The sequence below is a fragment of the Myotis daubentonii genome, chromosome 11 (genome assembly GCF_963259705.1).
Source record: "Myotis daubentonii chromosome 11, mMyoDau2.1, whole genome shotgun sequence".
In the NCBI taxonomy this organism is placed as follows: domain Eukaryota; kingdom Metazoa; phylum Chordata; class Mammalia; order Chiroptera; family Vespertilionidae; genus Myotis; species Myotis daubentonii.
Window position 1 is genome coordinate 71,872,532 of NC_081850.1, and position 22,956 is coordinate 71,895,487.

General features: G+C 43.2%; 1 protein-coding gene across 1 annotated transcript; it reads left to right on the forward strand.

Moving 5' to 3' along the window:
• Nucleotides 1-547: 547 nt before the first annotated feature.
• Nucleotides 548-22,948, forward strand: TNFSF15 (TNF superfamily member 15). The gene is made up of 4 exons (XM_059657859.1): nucleotides 548-905; nucleotides 13,624-13,666; nucleotides 14,664-14,711; nucleotides 17,348-22,948. The coding sequence occupies exons 1-4, from the start codon at nucleotides 624-626 to the stop codon at nucleotides 17,800-17,802; spliced, it is 828 nt and encodes a 275-aa protein (XP_059513842.1). The 5' UTR covers nucleotides 548-623; the 3' UTR covers nucleotides 17,803-22,948.
• The last annotated feature ends 8 nt before the right edge of the window (nucleotides 22,949-22,956 follow it).

The following is a 22,956-nucleotide window of genomic DNA, read 5'->3' on the forward strand; positions in this document are numbered from 1 at the left end:
TAGAGGCAAGAACCCCAAAGCATGATTTAGAAGAACTAGATCATCTTCCTCGCTCCTCTGCCTGAATCCCGGGATAACCTAGGACACGTGCCTTTACCTTCCAGAACTGCGGTATTCTCATCTGCGAAATGGGAATGGGCTCCTATGAAGCTCAAAACAGATGGAGGGCTTGGCAGCACTTTGCGCAGTGGTGATGCAAACCTGATTTCCATTTCCCAGTCTGCAAGCCATGGCCACACCTCCCCATCCCTCACTTTCACTTCCAGCAGAAGCACGCTTCAGACTAGCACAGCTGGCAGGCCTCCACCACAGAAACAGGTATATTGTAATGTGCCCCACCCACTGACTTGATGAATTATTTTTCTCCTCCTCCAGGGACTTTCCTGACTTCCTTCTGTCAGCGAGAGAAGGAGCACATGAGCACACTGTATATAAATATGTTTGGGAAGCTTTCTTCTTCTTCTTTTTTTTTTTTTTTCCTTAAACCAAACTTTGGTTTCTGTTGTAGGCGGTGCATTCCCTAACAGGGCGGGACGCAGTGTGCTGTGGAGGGGAGAGGAGAGGCCAGGGGGAGGAGTAGGCAGTGATTGATTCACACACTGTGAGAGCTGGTGTTCTATTTAATGGGGGGGTCTTCCTGCACAAGAGGAGTCAGCTCTGTCTCCGGGACCAGCCACAGCATGGCAGAGGACCTGGGGCTGGGCTTTGGGGAGACAGCCAGCGTGGAAATGCTGCCCGAGGATGACAGCTGCAGGCCCAAGGCCAGAGCTAGGCTGGCAGCCAGGGCCAGCAGCTCCGGCTGGGCTCTCACCTGTTGCCTGGTGTCACTCCCCATCCTGGCAGGACTCACCGCCTACCTGCTTGTTGGCCAGCTCAGAACCCAAGGAGAGGCCTGTGTGTTCCAGGTAAGCAAGACCTGGAGCTTCCCTGGGGATCAGCAGACCCCTACAGGCAGTTTAGCCTGTACAGCCCTGGTCAGTGTGGATACATCTGCAAGCTGAGGAAACCCTGGGCAGGGCTCCCTGATCCATCACCCTCCTTCCCTCCCTTGCCTCAACATACATAGGAAATGCAGAATGTGAGGGAGGGGTGGAGGGGGTGTTTGTTCTTAATTATTCCCAGGGAATGAATTGTCCCCTTTTATGTTTGTGTGGGAACAACCTCACGCCTCATATTTCTAGATAATTCTAACCACAATGCACTGATAAGTAGGGAATGTTCCTTTTCTTTGAAAAAAATACAACATACCCTTTAAATTGCATAACTTAACACATGGTTATTAAAAAAAGTTAGAAAGTACAGATTAGGCAAAGAAGATAATTATCCTTACCCATAACCTCATAGAGGTAACCACTCTAAAGTGTTAACATTTGGGGATACATAATTTCATATCTTTTAATAATATGGGAATGTTTTGAGTATCTTAATATGTTATAATTAAATTTATTGTTAATAAGTTCACAGCAGCATGAGGATATAGATGGTTGTATTATATTACTACATATGTATGTGCTATAATTTATATAACCAACCCCCTTGCTTGGCTTCAGTACAATTCTTTTTCAATGTTCCAGAAAGAACTGCTTGCCAGATTGTCTATCATTCAGTCTTGCTGGGGGAGGGAAAGGGTTTGGGGGGACCTTACTCAAAAATATATATAGTGTTTATGGAGAACAATGAGAGGATACAGGTGTCAAGGCAGAAACTTATAGTACTGACCTAGGAACATCAAAAACCTTAAAGCCTGAAGTATGTGCCTTTCAAGTAATGCCCCTTTTTAAAAATGCTCTTGCATAATCTGTGGGTGACTGGTTTAATTTCAGTCTCAAGTGTTACATTCCATAGGCTTTTCCATTGGTTTAACTGGTTTCCAAGCAATGCTGGCCAACTGCAAAGCAGAGACACAGAAAGCAAGCCATGGCCATGGTATAACTTTCACCACGCACCAGGGTCAGCAAACAGACTGTGCCTGATTCAGGCAGCAGCATCCAAGGCCACGTGCCATCATTCAGAAAATGTAGACATAGGCAAGCCAACTGGAAATGCTGTTCATGTTAGAGGAGCACTGCAGGGCGTGAGAGGTCAAGCTTTGACCCCAAGATCACCATGGTGCCATTTCCTGGGAAGCCAAACTACAGCATCCACTTGACACTCTGGGACGCTGTCCATCTTTATCCAGAAAGAGACTGTTGTTTTGGAGGCATTGGGTGACTCTAGTAGCCTACGCTCTCCTGCCTTCTGAAGGGAAACACTCCCTCTGCCAAAACAATGTCTGAGGTCCCCTGTGTTGGCAGAAGCCAGAAAAAACCTCTGTTGATCTAGAAGGCCATCGGGTGGAATGCCACGATCCAGAGAGGGCCAATGGCTTGCCTCATCAGGAAGAAAGTTTGAGATGGGAGCTGTGGCTAGACAGGAAGCCTATGAGGGAAGATGCTGAGTGTCTGCCCTATTGTAGGTACGCAAGAGATGAAAAGGCTAAAACTACTTTCCGTTATAGTTAAACCAATCTCCTTGGAGACTAGCCATGCGAAGACATTTGGAGCTGTGGTTTGGCCAGGAGATGTAACTCTTGGTGTGTCAGAAGAAAGATGAAGGGAAATGGGGATGAGGCTGTGCACACGCAGCAACTGGGATCCTGATAAGAAACAGCTGGCCCACTCAAAGAAGAGAGTTTAAAGAATGTTTTAAAGAACTGAAAATGGGTTCACAGAAGGGTATACATGCTGAGATGCAGATGGATTAAAGGAAACCTCCAGGACTGGAGGCATCCTGGGGATTAGCAACAGAGGGAGGCAGGTCCCCAAACCTTGGTCTGAAGGGGCAAAAGGAGGAAGGAGATTTAGGGGAACACAACGTGAAGGGGGAACCTGCCTGCAGTATGGATAAAGGGGAGCCAGAAGTCTGCCAACAGCAGGGAGGGAAGAGGACGAGGGAGAGAAACTGGGGCCACTCTGCTCCTAGCGGGCAAGTGTGCCCTGAGGTCAGCCTCCAAGGGCACAGGGAGGGCCAAGAAGGGTGGATCCAGAGTGGCTAACAAACAATAACAAGCTCAGAGGAGACTAAAGAAGATGGGATCCGTCTGTGTTTTATTAACATGAAATTAACTGTTAATTTAAGCAAAAAGTGGTTGCCCAGGGAATAATTGATATTCAGCTTAACATAAATAAAAGAACATTTGCCTTTGAAAAAAATAGATGGGATTCAAGAAGGGAAAACCAGGTCACTGAGCGAACTTGTGTGGGCATGGACGTAGCAGTGAAATGTCGTGGCTCTTAGAAACCTGAGTTTGATTGCCAGCTCAGCCACCTCTGGCCATGTGAAATAGGCATGTGACTCCCAGCCTGTTTCCTTTTCTACCAAAAGAGGATACTAATATCCATACTTTGACAGCACTAATAAGAAAGGCATGTGTAGGAACAGTTTGTACTTTGACAACGGGGAGAACTATACTCACCCAGTTACAGTGATGTGATTGTCACTCTATGCCAAGCACCAAACACCAAGAAAACTTGATCTTGGCCTTAAGGAGCTCTGAGCCTGATGTGTGACAAGGAAATAGGCTATGTGCTCTGGAATTCCAGATGTTCTCCTAGCCCAGCCTTGGAGGAAGAGGTAGTTCATGAAAAGGCTTCTGGAGAGGGGAAGGAAGCCAGTGGTGGCTAAAATACTATTCCTGAGGCCCAGGCCACAGACTCCATTAAAGATAAAAGCACATCAGACAACACAGGCCATTGGAGGTAACAAGATTGTACAACCTACAGCTACAAACCAGACCATCTGACCGCAGCTCCAAGATCCCCTCCACTGTCTCAGGCTGCCCCTCACATTTCAAAGAGACAGCTCCCAGGTCATTGAAAAAAAGGGGGGGGAGAGGGCGCGCTATCTGGTCTTCAAAGGATTTATAATGCCCCAGGCCCTAGGCAATCAACTCTAACACAAGGAGGAGTAAGAGAGGAGGGTCACCCAGTCCTTCCAATACATTCACAGCCAGCAGAGGATAAGCCAATGATAACAACAACAATAACATGATCTTAACTCCCACTTCACATTTGCAGAGGGCTCTCACAAAGACGATCCCATTGAACATTCACAGCAACCCAGAAATGCAGTGAAGCGGTGAGCAGTCACATTTGGCAGATGGGGAACTTGAAGTGGGAAAGTCTGTGTGAGTGCCCAATGTCACAAAGCTGGGAGGGGACCAAGCTAGGTCTCTGAGTTGGCAAATCTAGGTCCTCATGGTTTCCAGGTTGCCTCCCTCTCCACTCACAATGAAGCTCTGTGATCACGGAAAGCACTTTCCATCCACCCCTTTTACAGATGAATGAATGGATCACCCTCATGTAAAACAAGAAACTCTGTAAAGACAAGCCAGGGCTTGATTCTCCACACATGAGCCAAAATGATCATTTGAGAACTTTCACTGGATTGTGCCATGGGCCTGCCTCTGTGGCCTCATCCAGTACCCTCTCTCTCCTCTCCCCAGCCCATCACTGGCCTCCAGCCACCCTGCCTTCCTCTGTTGCCAGTATTCAAAGTGTTCTTCTGTTCCCTCTCTTTACTTGGCTGCACCCTCTACCAGAACTCCTCTAAGGCACCTCCACTGTCCATCCTTGGAACAGCCACAGGAGGTTGGCATTGCTAAGAATCTTTTCTAATCTAACTTGAAAAAGAGTTGAGGCTGGAGAAGAGGAGGCTCAAAGGGGCTCCAAAGGAGAAGAGTGAGCCAAGTATACAACCACTCTGAGTTTCAGTTTTCCCACATTACCTACCCGATGGAAGTGCTAGGAGGATTCCAAGTGATCTCCATAAGGCTCCCAGTGAGTGCCTAGCAATGTGGACACTAGGATGGGTGTTTGTCCCTTTCCTTCCCCTAAGTAGAAGAGGAAAGTTCTTCACAGATCCATAGATAGAAACTAAGAAATGGAAATGCCGTTAGCCCTGGGGTCAGCAACTATGACCAGGCCAAATCTTACCCATTTTCAAAAAGCAACTGCCATAAAGATGCTCAACAGACATTATTTCCCTACCAGCACCCTATCCCACGCCCATTAACTTACATACTGTCTGTGGCTGTTCTTAAGCCACACAGTAGAGTTGGGTAATCATGACAATGACTATATCACCTGCCAAGTTAATATACTGTGTGGCCCTTACAGAAAAGTTTTCTGACCCTTGATCTAGCCCTATCTCCTTGTTTTACAGTTGAGGAAACCAAGGATCAGAGATGGGAAAGAAAAGTTCAGGGTCATAGAGTAGGTCAGGGGGGACAGAGCCAAAATTAGGTTCTATTTCTACAGTCACTTGGCCTCATCCACCAGCAAATAGGACTGACTCCATTCTTGCTAAGTCCTCAGATCAGACATTGGAAAAGAACAGCAACTGTAGAAATGTTTGGAGTTTTTATTAACAGCAACAAAAAACAGTTAAAATCATTGTTTTAAGTGGACTCTTCCTTCTGGGGTTGGTTGTGTAAGGAAAGATTCAATATGACAAACTCATTACTAGGTAAGTTGCAGAGCAGAAATCAAAATTAGGTGTGAAAAGGTTTGGGATAAGTGCCTTTAGGTGATGTGCCCATAAATAAAGCATTGATTAAATAAATCATGGTCCTTCCATGCTATGGAAACCTGCAACTGCCATGATCTTTTTCTTTTTTTTTTTTTTTCAATGAGGCATCTCCACATGTAAGGATGGAAAATTTCTCTAAGATATGATGTTAAGGGGTTTGCAAAGGACAAAACAGCAGATAGAGTACAGAGCACTTCATTTTCTGAAAAAGAAATACATATTCACATTTATGAATGTGTGCATAAATGCACAGACTGTTCCAGGAAGAGGACAAAAGAGACCGGTGACTCTGCTCTTGTCCAGGAGATGGAACTGGGTGGCTAGACGACAAGGGAAAGACAGATACATTTTTAAACATATACCCAATGTACAAAATGTCTGTTACCTATAAAAAAAAATAGACAGCATAATGTTTTACGATATTTAGACTCCTGGAGAATGTCAGGTAGATTTGCATCTTAGAAAAATAATGGGCCAGAAGGTCAAACCCAGTTTGAATTCCGACCTAACCACTTCTGAGCCATGGTACCTAACCTTTCTGGGCCTCAGCTTCTTTATGTATGAAATGAGAATAATTAGAAATATAGTGTCTGGCAGAAGGTGGGGGATTAGTAAGTGGTAACTAGGGAATTTCCCTGTTCATGGAAATTACATTATAGAGAGCAACTTGTCCACCTGTTCTGGAATCTGCCATCACCAGGTCATAGAGCAGGTATGGGCGTTGAAGGGTTATTCTTAGTCTCTGACATTTGTGACCTATCTTCATGCCTCCTTCTCTACCCTGGTCTTGCATCCTCAACCTACACTCCAATCTATTCTTGACCCAGGTGCACTTGACCATGGCTTAGGCCTTCTTTAGGTCCTTAATGGCTCCCACAGTCCTCAGGATAGGTCCACAGGTCAGGCCTCCATCCTCTCCAGACACTATACCCCAGGCATGGCAGAATGCACCCCACATGCCCAGCCCGAGCCTGCCGCACAGTGGGTACTTAGCACTAAGGCAATGAATTGATAGGGATGCTGTACAAGGCATTGATTCCCAGGGTTGCTTCTGCAAGGAAATGTCCAAAAAGCAACTGTAATAAAAATGCTCAACAGACATTATTTCCCTACCAGCACCCTGCCTCTGTCCTTCCCTTCCAGGTTCCACTTCTAGAAACATCTGCATAAACTCTCCCCATGTTCTCCTTGGTTCCCTCCAATCTCAATTCCATGCCTTCCTGAAAATCCCTGCAAGGCTCTTGGTCCTTGTTCCCTGTACCCCCATTCCCTCCCATATATACATGTCCCAGAACAGGACCTCATAGTGATGCCAGCTCAGGCTTCAGAGTGACACGGACTTAAAGGAAAGCCATGGCTTTACCACATCAGTTGTCTTACGTAATGTATTATACACCAGATTCCATTCCAAGTTTTTTCATATTTAGGGTTTTAAGAATAACCAATGAGATCACATCTATAAAGTCCTTAGCGTGGTGTCTGGTATAAAAACATGCAATGCATGTTTGCTGTTATTATCACATGCATCTTTTCAGTCAATCCTTGCAGTCACACAATGAGGAAAGTTCTATTATCTCCATTTTAGAGATGATGAAACCGAGGCTTGGAAACATTAGGCCATGTGTCCAGTCATACAATTAGAGTGTGACATTGGGATTCAACTGTACCATACACATTCATCCTAAACACTATGCTAGTTGGCCTCTAAATATACGCCCAACAAATTACACCTTCTGGGGTAGCCAGGAGTTTTTAACCAATGATACCTAAAAAGTGCCCGTCACATAGTAAGTGCTCAATAAATACTAGTCTCTTTCCTCCGGAGAGCACCTAACTGCACCTGGCACACAGAGGTCACTCATTACGTATTTGTTGAATAGAGGGAGGGATGGAGGGATGCACAAGGCACCTGAGCTCTCTAAGCCTTGTACTCTCTGTCTTCATAGCACTGTGTGAGAATTCTGCAAGGAGATATCCAAAAAGCAACTGCCATAAAAATGCTCAACAGACATTATTTCCCTACCTGCTCCACCTTGGGTGAGACCTTTTATTTCTGCTGGCGTGAGCACAGTTATAATAATCCCCTGTGTTGTCTAGAGGAAACAAAGAGTTGAGATAAAAGTGTTTTGCAAATTGCACTCAGTTGTCCTACTGTAGCCTCAGGAGGTCCTGATGTGCCTGGAAGAGAAGCCCAACCCACTCCAAAGGTCAGTCTGTGGGCAAAGGGCAGAGAAACCCTAGGTTGTGGAGGCAAGCTGTGCAAGTGCAAGGGAAGCGAGAGCAAGTTGTGGGTGTGAATCCCAAATACCCATGGCAGCTCCTAGCTGGGGATTGATTCTAGGACCCATTTGTTCATCTATTGAAGTCAACACACACATCAGGAAGTGCCCAGCAGTCACACCTGACAGACCCCACACTGCCCGCCTGCAGCAGGACAATGGCTATGACAAGTCATCTCCCAGCCTGGGCTCTTTAATGAGGCCTCACAGCCGCAATAGCTTAGGTTTTGAAATCCAACCCCTTTGCATTCTGAGAGGGCAGATGTCCAGGAGCAAACAGTGGACTGAGGAAGCCTCTCCTGTTGGGAGAAGGAGGAAGCCTTCCAGAGCTCCAGAGGATCCCAATCCGCCACGGTCATAGAGAGACACAGAGTGGCTTCTGTTAATCACTGAAATGATGAAACCCAAGGGAAGCTCTACAGAACCAACAACATATGCCACAAGCATTTATTGAGCCCAAAGAAAGAAGGAAACGAATCGGATATCCACTTTCTGTGTGTGGTCTTTCTTAGCCATCACCACAGTCCTGGGAGGGGAGAACCATTGTCTGCTCTGTCGAACAAGGAAACAGCCTCACTGAGGTTAGGTGAGATGCCAAAGTCAGACCACCAGGAAATAAGAGACTTGGGATTTTCCACATTTGCTCTGTTGCAAGCACCATATTCTTTGCTCTACACTGCTCTGAATGTTGCCTGTAAATTAAAGCCCGGCCCATCTTAGTAGATGCTGAAATGAAAAGGCTTTGGAATAAAATATTTCTAGCTTGGTTTTATCCTTGTGCAGGTACAGGGATAAGCAAGAGAGAGAGACAAGAAGGCAAATATATGTGTATTTCCCCTAGAAGTGCTGGGAGGATATTATGGGTCATAAAACACTTAGACCTTTCCACCTGCGGCATTTATGAGGGCAAGCAATGGATATCTCTTCCGTTTTTAAGTATACTATACAGTGACTACAAAACCTGGGAGAAAGGCCAAAGAGGTAATTAGTTAAAATATACTCAAGGGATTTTTTCCGGTAAATGCCAAGATCATCTCAAAGGCCATCTTGCTTCAGGTTCAGTCTTCCATTGTGTGTGCTCAGCTAAGATTTATGGGGCTCCTGATATGTGCCAGGGTTTGTACTTGGTCTAAAGGTCCAGATACCAGACCCTCCACTTATTCTTTGACCTTTGGCTTCATTATATAAAGGTGATACAGCCCGGCTGGTGTTGGTCAGTGGTTGAGCATCGATCCATGAACCGGAAGGTCCAGGTTCAATTCCCTGTCAGAGCATATGCCCAGGTTGCGGGCTCGATCCCCAATAAGGGGCATGCAGGGGGCAGCTGATCGATGATTCTCTCTCATTATTGGTCTCTCTCTCTCTCTCTTTTCTCTCCCTCCCTCTCCCTTCCTCTCTCTGAAACCAATAAAAACATTTTTTTAAAGGTGATACACTCCCTTGAGAGCAGCTGGAGTATTAGATGAGGAACAAACATAAGTGCCCAACATGGGGCCTGGCACCCATTAAGCACTCAGCTAGAGAGCAGTCTCCTCCTTTCCTCTATCCTCCTTCTCTCGTATTTGAAGGATTAGAATAGTCCCAAAAATACCTATAGTAATAGGTCATGATTAGTTTGAGTTAGAGATTACCACTCAACATACCAAAACAAACTTTTTTTTTAGAAGAAACAAAGAAAACCAAATGAGAGTGAAAATTCCCGACCTATGGAAACTATGGGGTGAAAAGCCAGCGTACTTTGCCAAGGCTAATAAATGGTGGTGGTGGCGGCAGGCTTCCCCTACCTCATTAACATGTGTGCCCATGGGCATACACACTGGACATACTGGCCTTTCCTGGCTCTGACTCTGACCAAAGCTCCCAACTTTCAACAAACATTTCTAGAGCCATAGCTATACTCCAAGCAGAGCCTGATGAAAGCACATAGAGGCCCCAGTCCTGAAAGATTTTGGCTACATACTGCTACATAATTAAAGTTTTTAAATGTAAACAAAAACTCAAAACTTTGCATGCATTCTAAAATAAAAAGTTCTCTTTCCTAGTTTTTTGGCTGAAGTCACTAAAGCTGAGCCTTCCTCCATCCTCTGCTCTCTTTTCTGCTTGTCTTTTTGATGCCCAAGCACCAGCATATTTTCCCAACATGGATAATCCAGTGAGAGTGCCAGGCACTGTCCGAGGCACCAGGAATATAGTGGTAAGCAAGACAGACAGACCAGGTCCTTGTCTGCATGCAACTTGACTTCTACTGGAGAGAGAAAAGCAATAACAGTCAAATAAGTAATATCCCTAGAGAGTGATAAATGAGAGAGGAAGGGAACTAAGATGGGATCCTGGTTCCTAGCCAGTGGTTTGTGAAGGCCTTGAACGAGAAATAAATCACATTCTCCTGGGGTGCTCTTGAATACTGTGTCTATACAGATTTGGAAGTCAATGTTGCACTGACCTTCGGGAGTCACCATCTCCTGGGTTCCCCAGGGGAACCCAAAAGCAATGGAGATGAGTCAGGTTTGGGCAACAATAGACATTTTATTGGCCTGGTGTCACCAACAACCATCTGGAGACCAGGCATTGAGCCAACCAACTCAAATGCACAAAGCTTTCCCCAAATAAACTACTATTTCTTCTCTCAAATCTCCTCTTCATTCGCTCTGTTGCAATAATCTTCCTCTCATGAGAGAGTCATTACTAAGAGAAACAGCAACGGGAGGCTTTCCGTGCTGTTCTCAGGAAAAGAATCCCAGCTGCTGTTCTTCTTGGGGACTCTGGGGATGCTGTGTTCTTCAACACCTGCCAACTATCACAGTCTCCAGACATGTAGTGGCATTTTGAGGCCACTAAAATGCACACACATCCATCCATATATGAAAATAAAATGTGTTCCCAAGTTATAGAAATCCATCAGAGCAAACAGAAAAATGTGCTCACATCCCAAATACATGTAAATGACAAGGGTTCTATGAGCCAAAAGGGATGCTCCAAACTCTTAGCTGGGTGTTGCTTAGCCAAAAATAAGCAGATGTTGGAGGAGATTTCTTAGCAGAATGAATAAGTCAAAGAAGGCCAGTCAGGGAAAGTACCATAACAGGCACAAGGAGATGCAACCAAGCTCTCCCTCATTCTCTCTGAGAACCCCACCTTCAGTTTTCTGCCTTGCCAAAGGACTGATTCTTTAGCAGCTCTGTCAATAGCAACTAAGGAAACAGGCTATAAAACAAGCTCATTTCTAGGCTGCTTCTCCACCTCTCAACCCCATCAAAGTTACTGATGCAGTTAGTAGTCACATCAATTGGGCATAGGTTTTCAAAGACCACTGTACTCATGACCCTATGCAAATGTATCTAATGTGTTCATCTGGCGGCAGAAATCCTTGCAGTTTCCCAACTGCTCCCATGCGCTGTTGGGCCTCCTTACTCTTGCACAGCCGTTGGCCTGGTCTGGAATGGTTATCACTTTTTACCACCAGACTAATTAATACCTGTGGGTCCTGTAAGACTCAGGTCTGGGGTAATTTCCCCTGATTCCCCCACCTCTGGGACTGGGATGGTAAATTTGAACTTTAAATTCCAAGATAATATGATGCTTTAGAAAAAGCCCTCTGAAGACAGGCTAGGAGATGGGTTAGGGAAAAGGATAAAACGGATGCAGGAGAGATCTGGTAGGAGGCTCTTGGAAGAATCCAGGCAAGCAGTACAATGAGGCCTTATGTGGATTCAAGAAAGAGAAAAACTGCAAAATAGAAATTACAGTTTGGTTTGTGGAAGAAGAAAGAAACCAATTTTAGGCCTGGTAACTAAGGGAAAGCAGTAGTAGCACCATTAATAGAATTAGGAAGCAGAGAAAAGGGAGTGACCATGAAACCAGTTTGTCAAAGACAAGATCTTTGTCCTCAAGAGAGCTTCCAGTAGAGGCTAGGTCATGTGGCTTGAAAGCAAAAAGAGCCTGACAGTCTGGGTTCCAACAGAATCACAGAACTGCTCACAGGCCTAGCCTCAGATAGAGCATGGCTACTCCCACATGGCCCCACATATATGCATGTAGAGACAGCCATGCACAAACCACCACATCACAGCCACTTTAGATACACAGGTGCAAAAACTCTCTTTCCCACCAATGGAGCTATCTTCTCTCATACTCACACAGACACACAAGTCCTCATTCACCAGAGTATACTCAGACCCACGTATGCATGTTAAGATGTAAAACTGATCAAGTATCCATGAGGATTACAGTTGGTGGAGACTGAGCAATTACGAAAACCAAATCAGAAGACCCTGGGTTGAGTCAAAATCGTATCAGAGAGGATTCTTTGGAAATATTGTAAAATATAAGATGGTAATCTTGTTCCTAAGCAAAAAGCTTAGTTTTGCTCCTGAGCTTTCTATTCTGGCACGTGAGTGGTGGTTCCTTCCGTTCCCATGTCTTCTTTCCACTAATACATTTTCTTTTCTTTTTTTTTAATGTATTGAATTTATTGGGATGACATTGCTTAATAAAATGAGATAGATTTCAAGTGTACAGTTCTATAACACACCATCTGTACATTGTATTGTGTGTTCACCACCCCAAGTCAAGTTTCTTACTGTCACCATTTATCCCCCCTTTACCCTCTTCTACTTCCCCACACCCCCATTTCCCTTGGTAATCACCATAGTGTTGTCTGTGTCTGAGGGGATTTTTGTGTGAGTGATTTTGTTGTTGTTGTTTTGTTTGTTTGTTTTTGCTTAATCCATTCACCTTTTTCACCCAGCTCCAAACCTCACTCCTCTCTGACACTCTCAGTCTGTTCTCTGTACCTATGAGTCTGTTTCTATTTTGTTAGTGTATTTGGCTCATCTGAGTTGATCCTTATCTCAAACCTGGGAGTTATCTAGGACTATGGATGTTAATACTCCCATTTTACAAATAAGGACAGCAAAGCTCAGAGGAGAAAAGAGTCTTCCTGCTCACGAATATATTGTTAATAAATGGTGGAATTGGGATCCAAGTCCAGGTCTGTCTGCCTCCAAAGCAGTTCTTCTCCCATTACCGTGTGGATTCTGAAATGGCTCACAAACTGGGATTTTAATGAAGAAAAAGACATCATGACCCAGCCAGTATGGCTCAGTGGTTGAGCATCAATCTATGAACCAAGAGGTCATGGTTCGATTCCAGGTCAGGGCACATGCCAGGGTTGTGGGCTCGATCCCCAGTGTGGGGTGTGCAGGAGGCAGCCAATCAATGTTTCTCTCTCATTGATGCTTCTGTCTCTCTCTCCTTCTCCCTTCCTCTCTGAAATCAATAAAATATACTTTTAAAAAATTTAGTGAAAAAGAAAAAGTCATCATGCATTACAAGGAAACAAGAAAGAGACTGAGAAGGAGAACATAGTGATTATTTCTTTTTTGGTATCATTTTTTAAAAAATAGTTTCAATTTCCAAATTGTGGTGTAAAAAAGAAAATGAAGCAAGTGTCATTATTTGTTAAAATAATAGAACCATTGACAAGATGTTGGAGTGCCCTAGAATAGAACAGGAAAAACTCTCAGGACAGAACCTTTACGTTGGCCTTTGAGACAAGCATAGGAGAGAGAAAGGTCATTAGTACTGGAGGAGAAAAGGGGGGAGCTTGGGTGCAAGATTCCCATGGACCAAATATTCTGCCCCATTTCCCTCATCTCAGAGTGCCTAGGAGGGGTAGCAGCAGCATCTTAATCCCACCCATGCTTTCGACAGCTGTATGGATGTTGGGGTCAGAAGGACCACAGATGGTCTGAACCATATCTTTCTTTCCCAACAGACTCCAAAAGCACAGGAATCTGGACCTTCACATCAGCGAGCTTGTAAGTATATTCATTCATATTTGATGCCTTTCTTGTGGGGAACAAGAACATATCCAGTAGTTCTTAATATATAGGGGAATCAGAGGGATGCAAACCCAGAGGAGAAGTGAAGGGCCTCCCCAGCCACTAAGAAGGCAAAATGATGCCATGGCTAAGTGCAGGGCCTATGATTGATGGCCTTTGGGCAAATCATTTCACCCATCTCTGTCTTATTTTATTGACCTATAAAAATGGTTATGATAGTACCCACCCACAGGGTTTGTGTAGATTAAATTAGTTAATTCCCATAAAGATAGAACAATGCCTACCACATCAAAATGATACACTGATTTTTTCCTTCTTAACATCAATAATATTATCATTACCACTGCAGTTAAAACAAACTTGTCCAATATAATCATTTCTAAAACCCCTAAAAAGTGAGGTCTTCTGGAGAGCTAGCTGATAGAGAAACAGAGGACCAGAAAGGGAAAGGGATCTGACAAGGTCATACAGCTACAGAGTGGTTTCCACCCCACTCTCTTAAGCCATTAGATACCTCAGTGGATATGGTTAAAGGGACCATGAAAAAGGCAAAAGAACAATTCACTCCCACAGAAGCAGGAGGAGGACAGAAGAGGCAAGGTGAGCTTTATTGAGCACCCATTATATGCCAGGAATAATTCTGAACACTCTCCATCCACAGCAGAAATTAATGTGCCCATCTTAGAGATGATAAAACAAAGTCTGAGATCGATTAGATAACTTGTCCAAAATCATGAAGCCAAGATTCATTTATGTTTAAGACTTTCTTCTGAGTCTCCCCTGTTACTGCAAAAAACAAAAACACAAACAAACAAACAAAACAACAAAAAAACTTCCAAAGAGGGGAACTGGACCAAGCTGGAGAAGAGGAATAATTTCTCTCCAGTTGCAGGCATCATGCAACTCCCAAAATGTTGTGTTCACTCCAGTCACCCTCTGACTCATACAAAGCATTTTTCTCCTTTCTTTACAGATGCACCTCCCAGAGCTGGTGGAGATAAGCCAAGGGCACACCTGACAGGTAATTCTCCTCGGTGTTCTTTCCAGGAGGCCATGGGCCTGAGATTTCTTTCAGCGTTTACCTAAACTCATTCAAATTGTTTCAGACTAGAAATGACACCCCTTTAGTAACAGACTCCTCCTCTCAGTCGAGGGCTTTCAGATGTCTTCCTTCCTTGAGGGACCCAAAAGCCCATGTTTCTTGGGTATTTTCTTTCAGATTCTATCAGCCCTCTTCCTTTCTCCACTGTTTCTCTCTTTCATTCATGCAGTCATTCCAAACTGGTTTTCCTCAGACTCTGACACTCTCATAATTCTATATCTGGTCAAAGATGAATGACCCTGAGTTGCCAATATATCGAGTCCATCTATGCCCTATGCAAAATGAAGTTATTGTACATTTACAGAAAGATATTTCCAAAGAATTCCCATTGATGTGAATAGATTAAGAGCAATCTCGTAATATCACCAGATGGCCAGTTCCGCAAGTCTAGTGTGGAAATTCCTGGCATCTCACACCTGGAGTTGTATATAACTCTATGACTCAAGAAAAAAGAGCACAGCAGTGCAGAAAGATGTTAAAAACCCATTGAAAAACCAGAGTCAAAAAGAAATCATAAAAAAAATATGCCTCCTGACCGCTAAGAAAAATATGCAATCCACAGGGGGATATCCTTGGGCCCAAGACATCTGTTCAAGAGGAAGCTGTTTGTGGGGAGTCCTGAACAAGGATTAGGACCAGGGAGATGCCAAGTTGCCATCACTTACCACTCGCTTATAAGAATGGGTGAAATTGAAAAGGCTGGCCAGGAAAACCCTAAAAATTGAGTATGGAGATGCCATATTGACTGGGGGAGTTGACATTGGTGAAGGAATCTAGGCTCTACTGAATTTCTAATACATTTCAGACACCACAGTAGGCATTTTACATCTATGATTTATTTGATCTGCATATTAGCCCAAGTGACATGACTAGGATGAGCTGACTCTCAGAACTGCACTGTTTCCAATACAACATACTTCCAACCCACACTTCCTACTTGCTGCTATGTTGACAGAGCTAATTGCATGCCAATTTAACAGAATTTGCTGTATCTAGAGACTAATGACTTTTGCTTTTGTATCATTTGAGAGGAATTTTTTCTTTTTTAATCTACTGCAAAGAAGGAGTAGAGACTATCACAGGTGACTAATAAAAATGCCTTGCACAGATTTTGCAAAGAAGCAACAGAACTCTCCAGAGGCCACTTAGTAGAGGGGCCAGGGGAGACTACACACATTCTGAACATGTATCACAGTTTCAAAAGAAACCATAGCGTAGTCAGAAATGGGAAAGATGTTTTAGGAAAATCCAGGAGCCAGGTTTCCGGTCAACCACCAGGTGTGAAGGTTGCTAAGTGCTTCTTTAAACATAATCAGTCCCAAAACTGTGGCTGACAGTACATAATGGTGATTACTAAGGGTTTCAAAAGTAGCTGTAGGAAATTAAAATGTGTTTTTATTTTCACTGTAAAGTATTAGTTTATTGCCGATTATCCTATTTGAAATCTGTTTGATTCTATTCATTTTTTTCTGCTACAGGTATATATTGCATGAAAGTATTCATTCATATGTTCTCCATGATGTATACATATAAATAATGCAAACATAAAAACATATAAAATATATAAAATGAAATAGGCTTGACAGGCCAGATGGCTCAGTTGGTTGGAGCATCATCCCATATACCAAAAGGTGACAAGTTCAATTCCCAGTCAGGGCACATATGGGAGACAACCGGTTGATTGATTCTCTCAGATTGATGTTTCTCTGTTTCTCTCTCTCTCTCTCTCAAAATCAATCAAAACATGTCTTTGGGTGAGAATTAAAAAATACATTAAAATGAAATTGGCTTATTTTTTAATCTATCGAAATGAAAGATGCTAGTTTATTTGGAGAAAGAAAATAAATATGTATTGAATAATGCTGTATCCGGTCATCAAGATAAAAATGTCCATGTCTCTTTCATTCACTTGACCTTCAGAACAAGACTATGAGGGAGCTTTATCTCCAATTCACACACAGGAAATTGAGAGTCAGAGAGGAGGAACCTACTTGGTTGATTAATAACCTAGAGTTGTAGAGTCCGGATTGAAATGGGGCCCACAGAGCCCAGAGCCCTGATCCCTTCCACTCCTCAAGTCAATTACATTGGCTTATAGTTTGGCTCTGTCAATATTGGAGAAGCATTTCCAAAATATCCTTGATTTCTGGTTCCAATATTTGCCCTGCTTATACATTTCTTATTACTATCTGTGTTTCATGTGGTTTTGGACCACAGTGTTAAAAGAGAGCGACAAAGAACAGACTGACAGATCTCAGAGGGCAGGTGGCAGGGGTGAGGGGAGGGGATGGGCATGGGGTAGGGATGGGGATGGTGATGGGAAGAGATTAACCAAAGAACGTATATACATATATGCATCGTCCATGGACACAGACAATAGTGCAGTGAAGGCCTGGGGTGAGACGGGGGCCAGGTGGAGGGGGATAGAGGGGGGGAAATGGGGGACATCTGTAATACTGTCAACAATAAAAATAAATTTAAAAATAATGAGACATATTTTGCAAAGTCCATGAGTTCCAACACAAGCAAATTAAACCTCTCTCTTGTCTCTGCAGTTGTGAGACAAATGTCCACACAGCCCTTGAATAATCAGTTCCCAGTTCTGGACTGGGAACATGAACTTGGCTTGGCCTTCACCAAGAACCGGATGAACTACACCAATAAATTCCTGGTGATCCCAGAGTCAGGAGACTATTTTGTTTACTCCCAGATCACATTCCGAGGTTTCACATCCAAATGTGGTGAAAGCAGCAAAGGGAGCCGAGCAAACAAGCCAAACATCATCATTGTGGTCATCACGAAGGTAACAGAGAACTACCCCGAACCCACTCAGCTCCTAATGGGGACCAAGACAGTGTGTGAAATAGGTAGCAACTGGTTCCAACCCATTTATCTAGGAGCCATGTTCTCCTTGCAAGAAGGGGACAAGCTGATGGTGAACGTCAGTGACATCTCTTTGGTGGACTACACAAAAGAAGATAAAACCTTCTTTGGAGCCTTCTTGCTATAGGGGTAAGGCAGATGTCACTGTGTAAAGGTCCTCTCCTCCTAGTTCCTAATTTTCTTCATTCATATGTAATTATAACCAGGGGCTTTCTTGAAGCGTTCCACAGAGACAATGGTTTAGCTATGAAATGTAGGGCCCAAAAGCCCACACTTTATATGCCTTACTGATGAGAATACAAAAATTGGAAAAAGCGAGAAAAAAGGCAGACATATTACCATGGTTGCCTAGAAGATTGGTGAATTTCTGAACATTAGTACACTCATTACCAAATGAATGGATGATTCACTCAGAACATTTCTACAGCTTCCTACTACACAGTTGTCACCAGTGGGCTCAGTTGCTGTTCAGTTTGATTATGAAGCATTCACTTCAGTTCAAGAGCCTTGAATAAAATCCAAAGACCTAGAAAACAGTGTAAACCTTTCAGAGAAGAAATCCTTAATCAGTTTCCCCAAATACATAGTTTCATAGAAAGAAAGAAAAGAAAGAAAGAAGAAAGAAACTGCTATTTTTCATGACTGTTCTCAAAAAAAGAAATTGATTTTCATGATACTATCTATGGCAAATAAGAGAAACTACTACCTTTCCCATTATTTTGTACACAGGCATCAAAATAAGCAAGTATGAGTTCCACATGCATATCAAAAATACAACAATAGCATTTATTCACCACAGTTTTCTTGAGCACCTGTTATGTTCTGGGCATTATCTTTACCCAGAAGACACTATGAACAAGTCAGATTCTACTAAAAACTTATATGAATGTCACTAGATGGCTCCTGGTCAAATGTGTCCCAACATGCACCAAGGACTAACTCCAAACCTAAAAAACATATCATCTGACAGCAAGATTTCTGGGGCGCTCCTGACTATGTAAGCTGTCCAGCTGATTAGGTAACTCAAGAAACTTGAAGACAGATTTCTAGCTAATTATACCAACTGTACAACAAACCTGATTGGTGTCAGGAGACAATGGACTTATTCTCTTGGGGGGGAAGGGTCAATCTCCAAATCTGGAAAAGTTAACCCAGATCCGCTTTGAATTTTGATTCACAACCTCAGAGTGTTATGTGGGTATTTTTCTCTTAAAATAGTCTAAGGGATTTAAATATGCAATTAGCTAATCAGCTTAGCTAAGACTTCTTCCCTGGAGGAGAGGCTGGACATTGAGGCTTGTCTGTAAAGCAAGAATCCACCAACTTGCTTCCCAGTATCAAATGAGTCCATGGGGATGAAACTTGTTAACTTTGAGCTTTCTGTGAAGTAGGAGAGCATGTCAGTGTCATGTGGGAGCATGGCAGTGTGACATGGCACTTCAGACTCTATTATAAATGCTCCCTATGGAGGAGATCTCACAATGGGTCTGGAAGCAAACCTGGCACCAAAATCAACTCTTCCCTTTGTTGCCAGGAGACTACAGAGGACAGAGGGGTGTGACGGGGCTCCTGAGCACAATGATTGGTGCAGCAGTACTTGACCAATATTTGTTGAGTTATAATTAAACAAAAATTCCATTTCTCAGTTGGGAGGTTAAGGCTCCAAAGCCTTCAGCTTCTCAAAACAATGAGCACAGGGCTCAGTAGGAGCACGGACAAGGGAGTGGTCACCTCCACCTGGTTCAGAAGCATCTTCATGAAGGAAGTGAGTTCTGAAAGAAGGTGGGCGGACGACAGATGGCCTCGGAGAAAGGGCATCTCAGATGGAGGAATTACCCTTTCCTTAAAGCAGAACGGAGAGGTTTCTCAGTAACTATAAAGCCAGCTTGATTAGTGAATGTTTCCTCAATCGACTCCTGGTACAACATTTATGGGTGGATCACGAATGTTTCATCAATGACTCTCACTGGCTCCACGATCAGAACTAATACCCCATTAAGAAAATAAAATGCTCCGTCTGCATCTGCATTAGAGCACCAAGTGACCTGGGGAATGGGCAAGAATTTGCATGAAGGAGGCCAGGGTGGCCTACTCCTCTTCTCCACTAGAAAGGCCCCTGTGCCCAGGGTCTTCAAACCCGCCCACTGTTCCATTGGGCAGCTGGTGGATTTGGAAGTTTATTCAAGAAATTGGAATTTCCTACTATCCTAAAAGACTTGAAGCTTTGGAAAGATCCTACCACATATTTATTTTGCTCCCATCCTAAGCCCATTTATTGAAGAATGTATTGTGCTCAAGTTTTCATGATTGAATTTATTAAATGTCCTATGATACAGCTTTTACTGGTCAGAAAGGCTCAGTCAAACATTCCTAGTAGGACTCGAGTCCTAGGCATTATTTCCATGGCAAATATTTGTGCCCTTGTTTTTAAAATCAAGTGGGAGATGCTTTTTAAGACCATGTGATATTCCCCTAAAAAGGAGTACAGGGAGTGCATTCGAAGGGCCAGAATGTTCCGAAAGAATATGCGTACATGCTTCAGAAAATGGTTAATTTAGAGGGAAAGTGCTTTGCTGGTTCAGTGTCTCGCAAAAGGCTGACTTCAAATCAATTCCACAAACATATACTGAGTACCCACTCATCCTGGAGACACAAAGATTAATTATTTTAGTCTCCGATGTGTTCATTCTAACTGCTTAGTACTTCCATTGTCTGTAGATCTGTTAATTTATTTTGGTTGTATTAGCTAATTAATTAGCTAACTTTAGGCACATGGATATTTTCTCATTATGAAAATGGGTGCCATTTAGTGAAGGATGATCATTAACAACATGATTTGTGTATACAATAAGTGATTTTTTAAATAGCTACCCAAGGACAGATTTCCATAAATAAAAGGGGAGAAGACAAAGTTACTGTTTTCTATAGTGGCATCCATTATCAAAGCCAAATGTGGAGAGAGGTTATTATCAAGTTTGGCCAGCAACATTCTTGAAAATACTAGAACTTTATGGATGACCCAGAGGTGCATGTGTCCCTCAGCAAATCCAGGAGTCATGATCAAAATGCATGGGGTCACCAGCATTAGGACCCTAGCATGGTTTAGCTCAGGGGTCCTCAAAGTTTTTAAACAGGGGGCCAGTTCACTGTCCCTCAGACCGTTGGAGGGCTGGACTATAGTTTTAAAAAAACTATGAACAAATTCCTATGCACACTGCACATATCGTATTTTGAAGTAAAAAAACAAAACGGGAACAAATACAATATTTGTATTTGCATGTGGCCCGCGGGCCGTAGTTTGAGGACCCCTGGTTTAGATCTATGTGAGAGAACAGAATTGTTTAAGGTACTAAAATTTCTGACTCTTAACTAGGCTACAGAATATGAAAAGATGCACCTTTCACATCCTGAAAAGTGTCTGGTTCAGTTCAGTAACAGGCATGCCAAAGCCCTTGGCTCCATTTCAATTAAAGCTACATCACCCCCAGAGGAAATTCCACTTCTGTGCTTGTCAATAACTCCGCTGGGTTATAAAAGTTCAACCAGCTCCCTGTGCACAAAGTTCCCTTGCGAGGTATTTCCCAAGTCCTTTCCCAGTTGTGTTTCCATGATTGTGACACTGGGGATTAATTCTTCAGGACAGAGTAGTTTATACGCCACACCTTGCAAAACACATGCAGAACCCTCTTGTTCTAAGATTTCTTGCTCTCTTAGGACCCAGAGTCCTGGAAGTGTTTTGCCATTTTTAGCAGAATGTTTATTTAAGTGTGTATCACTAGCCTGGATATTAACAGCTATTACATCACATTGGCAGCTGGGCCTGAGGAGAAAGCAGTGGACTGTTAACCCCCGAGTCCTTTTGCTCCAGTGGTGACAGAGTATGGGGCAGAGCAGTCACATCTGTGCCCTGCCCCACTCCGACAACCATAGTTACAACTTCCCAAGCTCTGAGACACATTTGCCCCCAACTCCTTACATCACTCCACTTTAAGAAGAAAAGACCATACCAGCCAAGACTGAAGTTACTTGTCAGGCCACACAAGGAGTTAATGGCAGATCTAGAGCTAGAATACCATCTTCGTGAATCTGAGTCAGAAGACTAGGCACATCCAATTACCATCTGCTCTTAGCAAATAAAATAGCATTCATTCTAATGACAGGCAGAGAAACTGGAAGGAGATAATGGGATGATGTAGAAGGAAAGAGGAGACTACTTCTACGTGTTTCTGGAGGAAGGCGTTGGGGCGACTGAGTTGCAGTTACAGGGTCTCCATTTATGGCTTGATAACCAAAGAAATTTTCTATCCCAAACCAGAATATCCCCAGATACTAGTAGTGACTTCTCAGTCCCTGGAGATATTCAAGCAAAGGGCTTAGCTCAAGGGTTTTATAGAAGCCATTTCATTGAGGGAGGAGGAGGGATTGAACCAAATGTTATCTGGGATGTTTTCCCCAAAATCTATGACTATGCCATTGTTTAACTTCTGTGTGTTCTATTTGCTCATTAAGAACCTGGGAGGCCTTGTGGAGTTCAGTGGCTTCCAGCCTGGAAGTAGGTGCCATTTCCCACTCGTTTGGAGAGTATCCAACACAAAGTAACTCTGAGATCTTGGCCAATAGAGATTGTCATGGAGTTTTAGAACTGATGCAATCATTAGAGTTTATCTGCTCTAAATTACATCATTTTAAGGATGTCTTCGGGCTCAGAAAGATGCTACAAACAGCCCAATGCCAGACAGTAGCTAGTAGCAGTGTTGAGACTAGAATCCATACCTCCTAACTGCCAGCCCAGCAGTCTTTCCATTTCATACATGAATCAGTTCTTTTTTTTTTATCATTCACATAGTAGCACTTACAAAGAGGCTAGAGAGACAAGACAAGAGAAAACACGACAGGCAAGTACCACTCTCATGGTGCATAAATTCAGGAGGAAGGAGACACACAGTTTTGAGTAAATAAAGTAGCTGAACGTAATCAAATGATTTTATTCTTAAAGTCATTCCAATGTGTAACTTTCCCCTCTTTTGTTTCAGGGGTGTAGAGATTAAACAAATGTACATGTTTGTGTGGTTTTAGTGATAAGCCCCATGTGCTTTCATTGATTTTATGTTTTATGTTAAAACGTCACACTCTCAAAGTAAACTGCATATTGTATGTCATTGGATACGTACTTCACTGGTATACAGCCCATGTCTTCAGACACTACTGTGTCTATTCCAATCTCTGTGAATGAAATGTATGTATTGATGTATTTAATAGCTGTAACTTAATAAACTGGCAT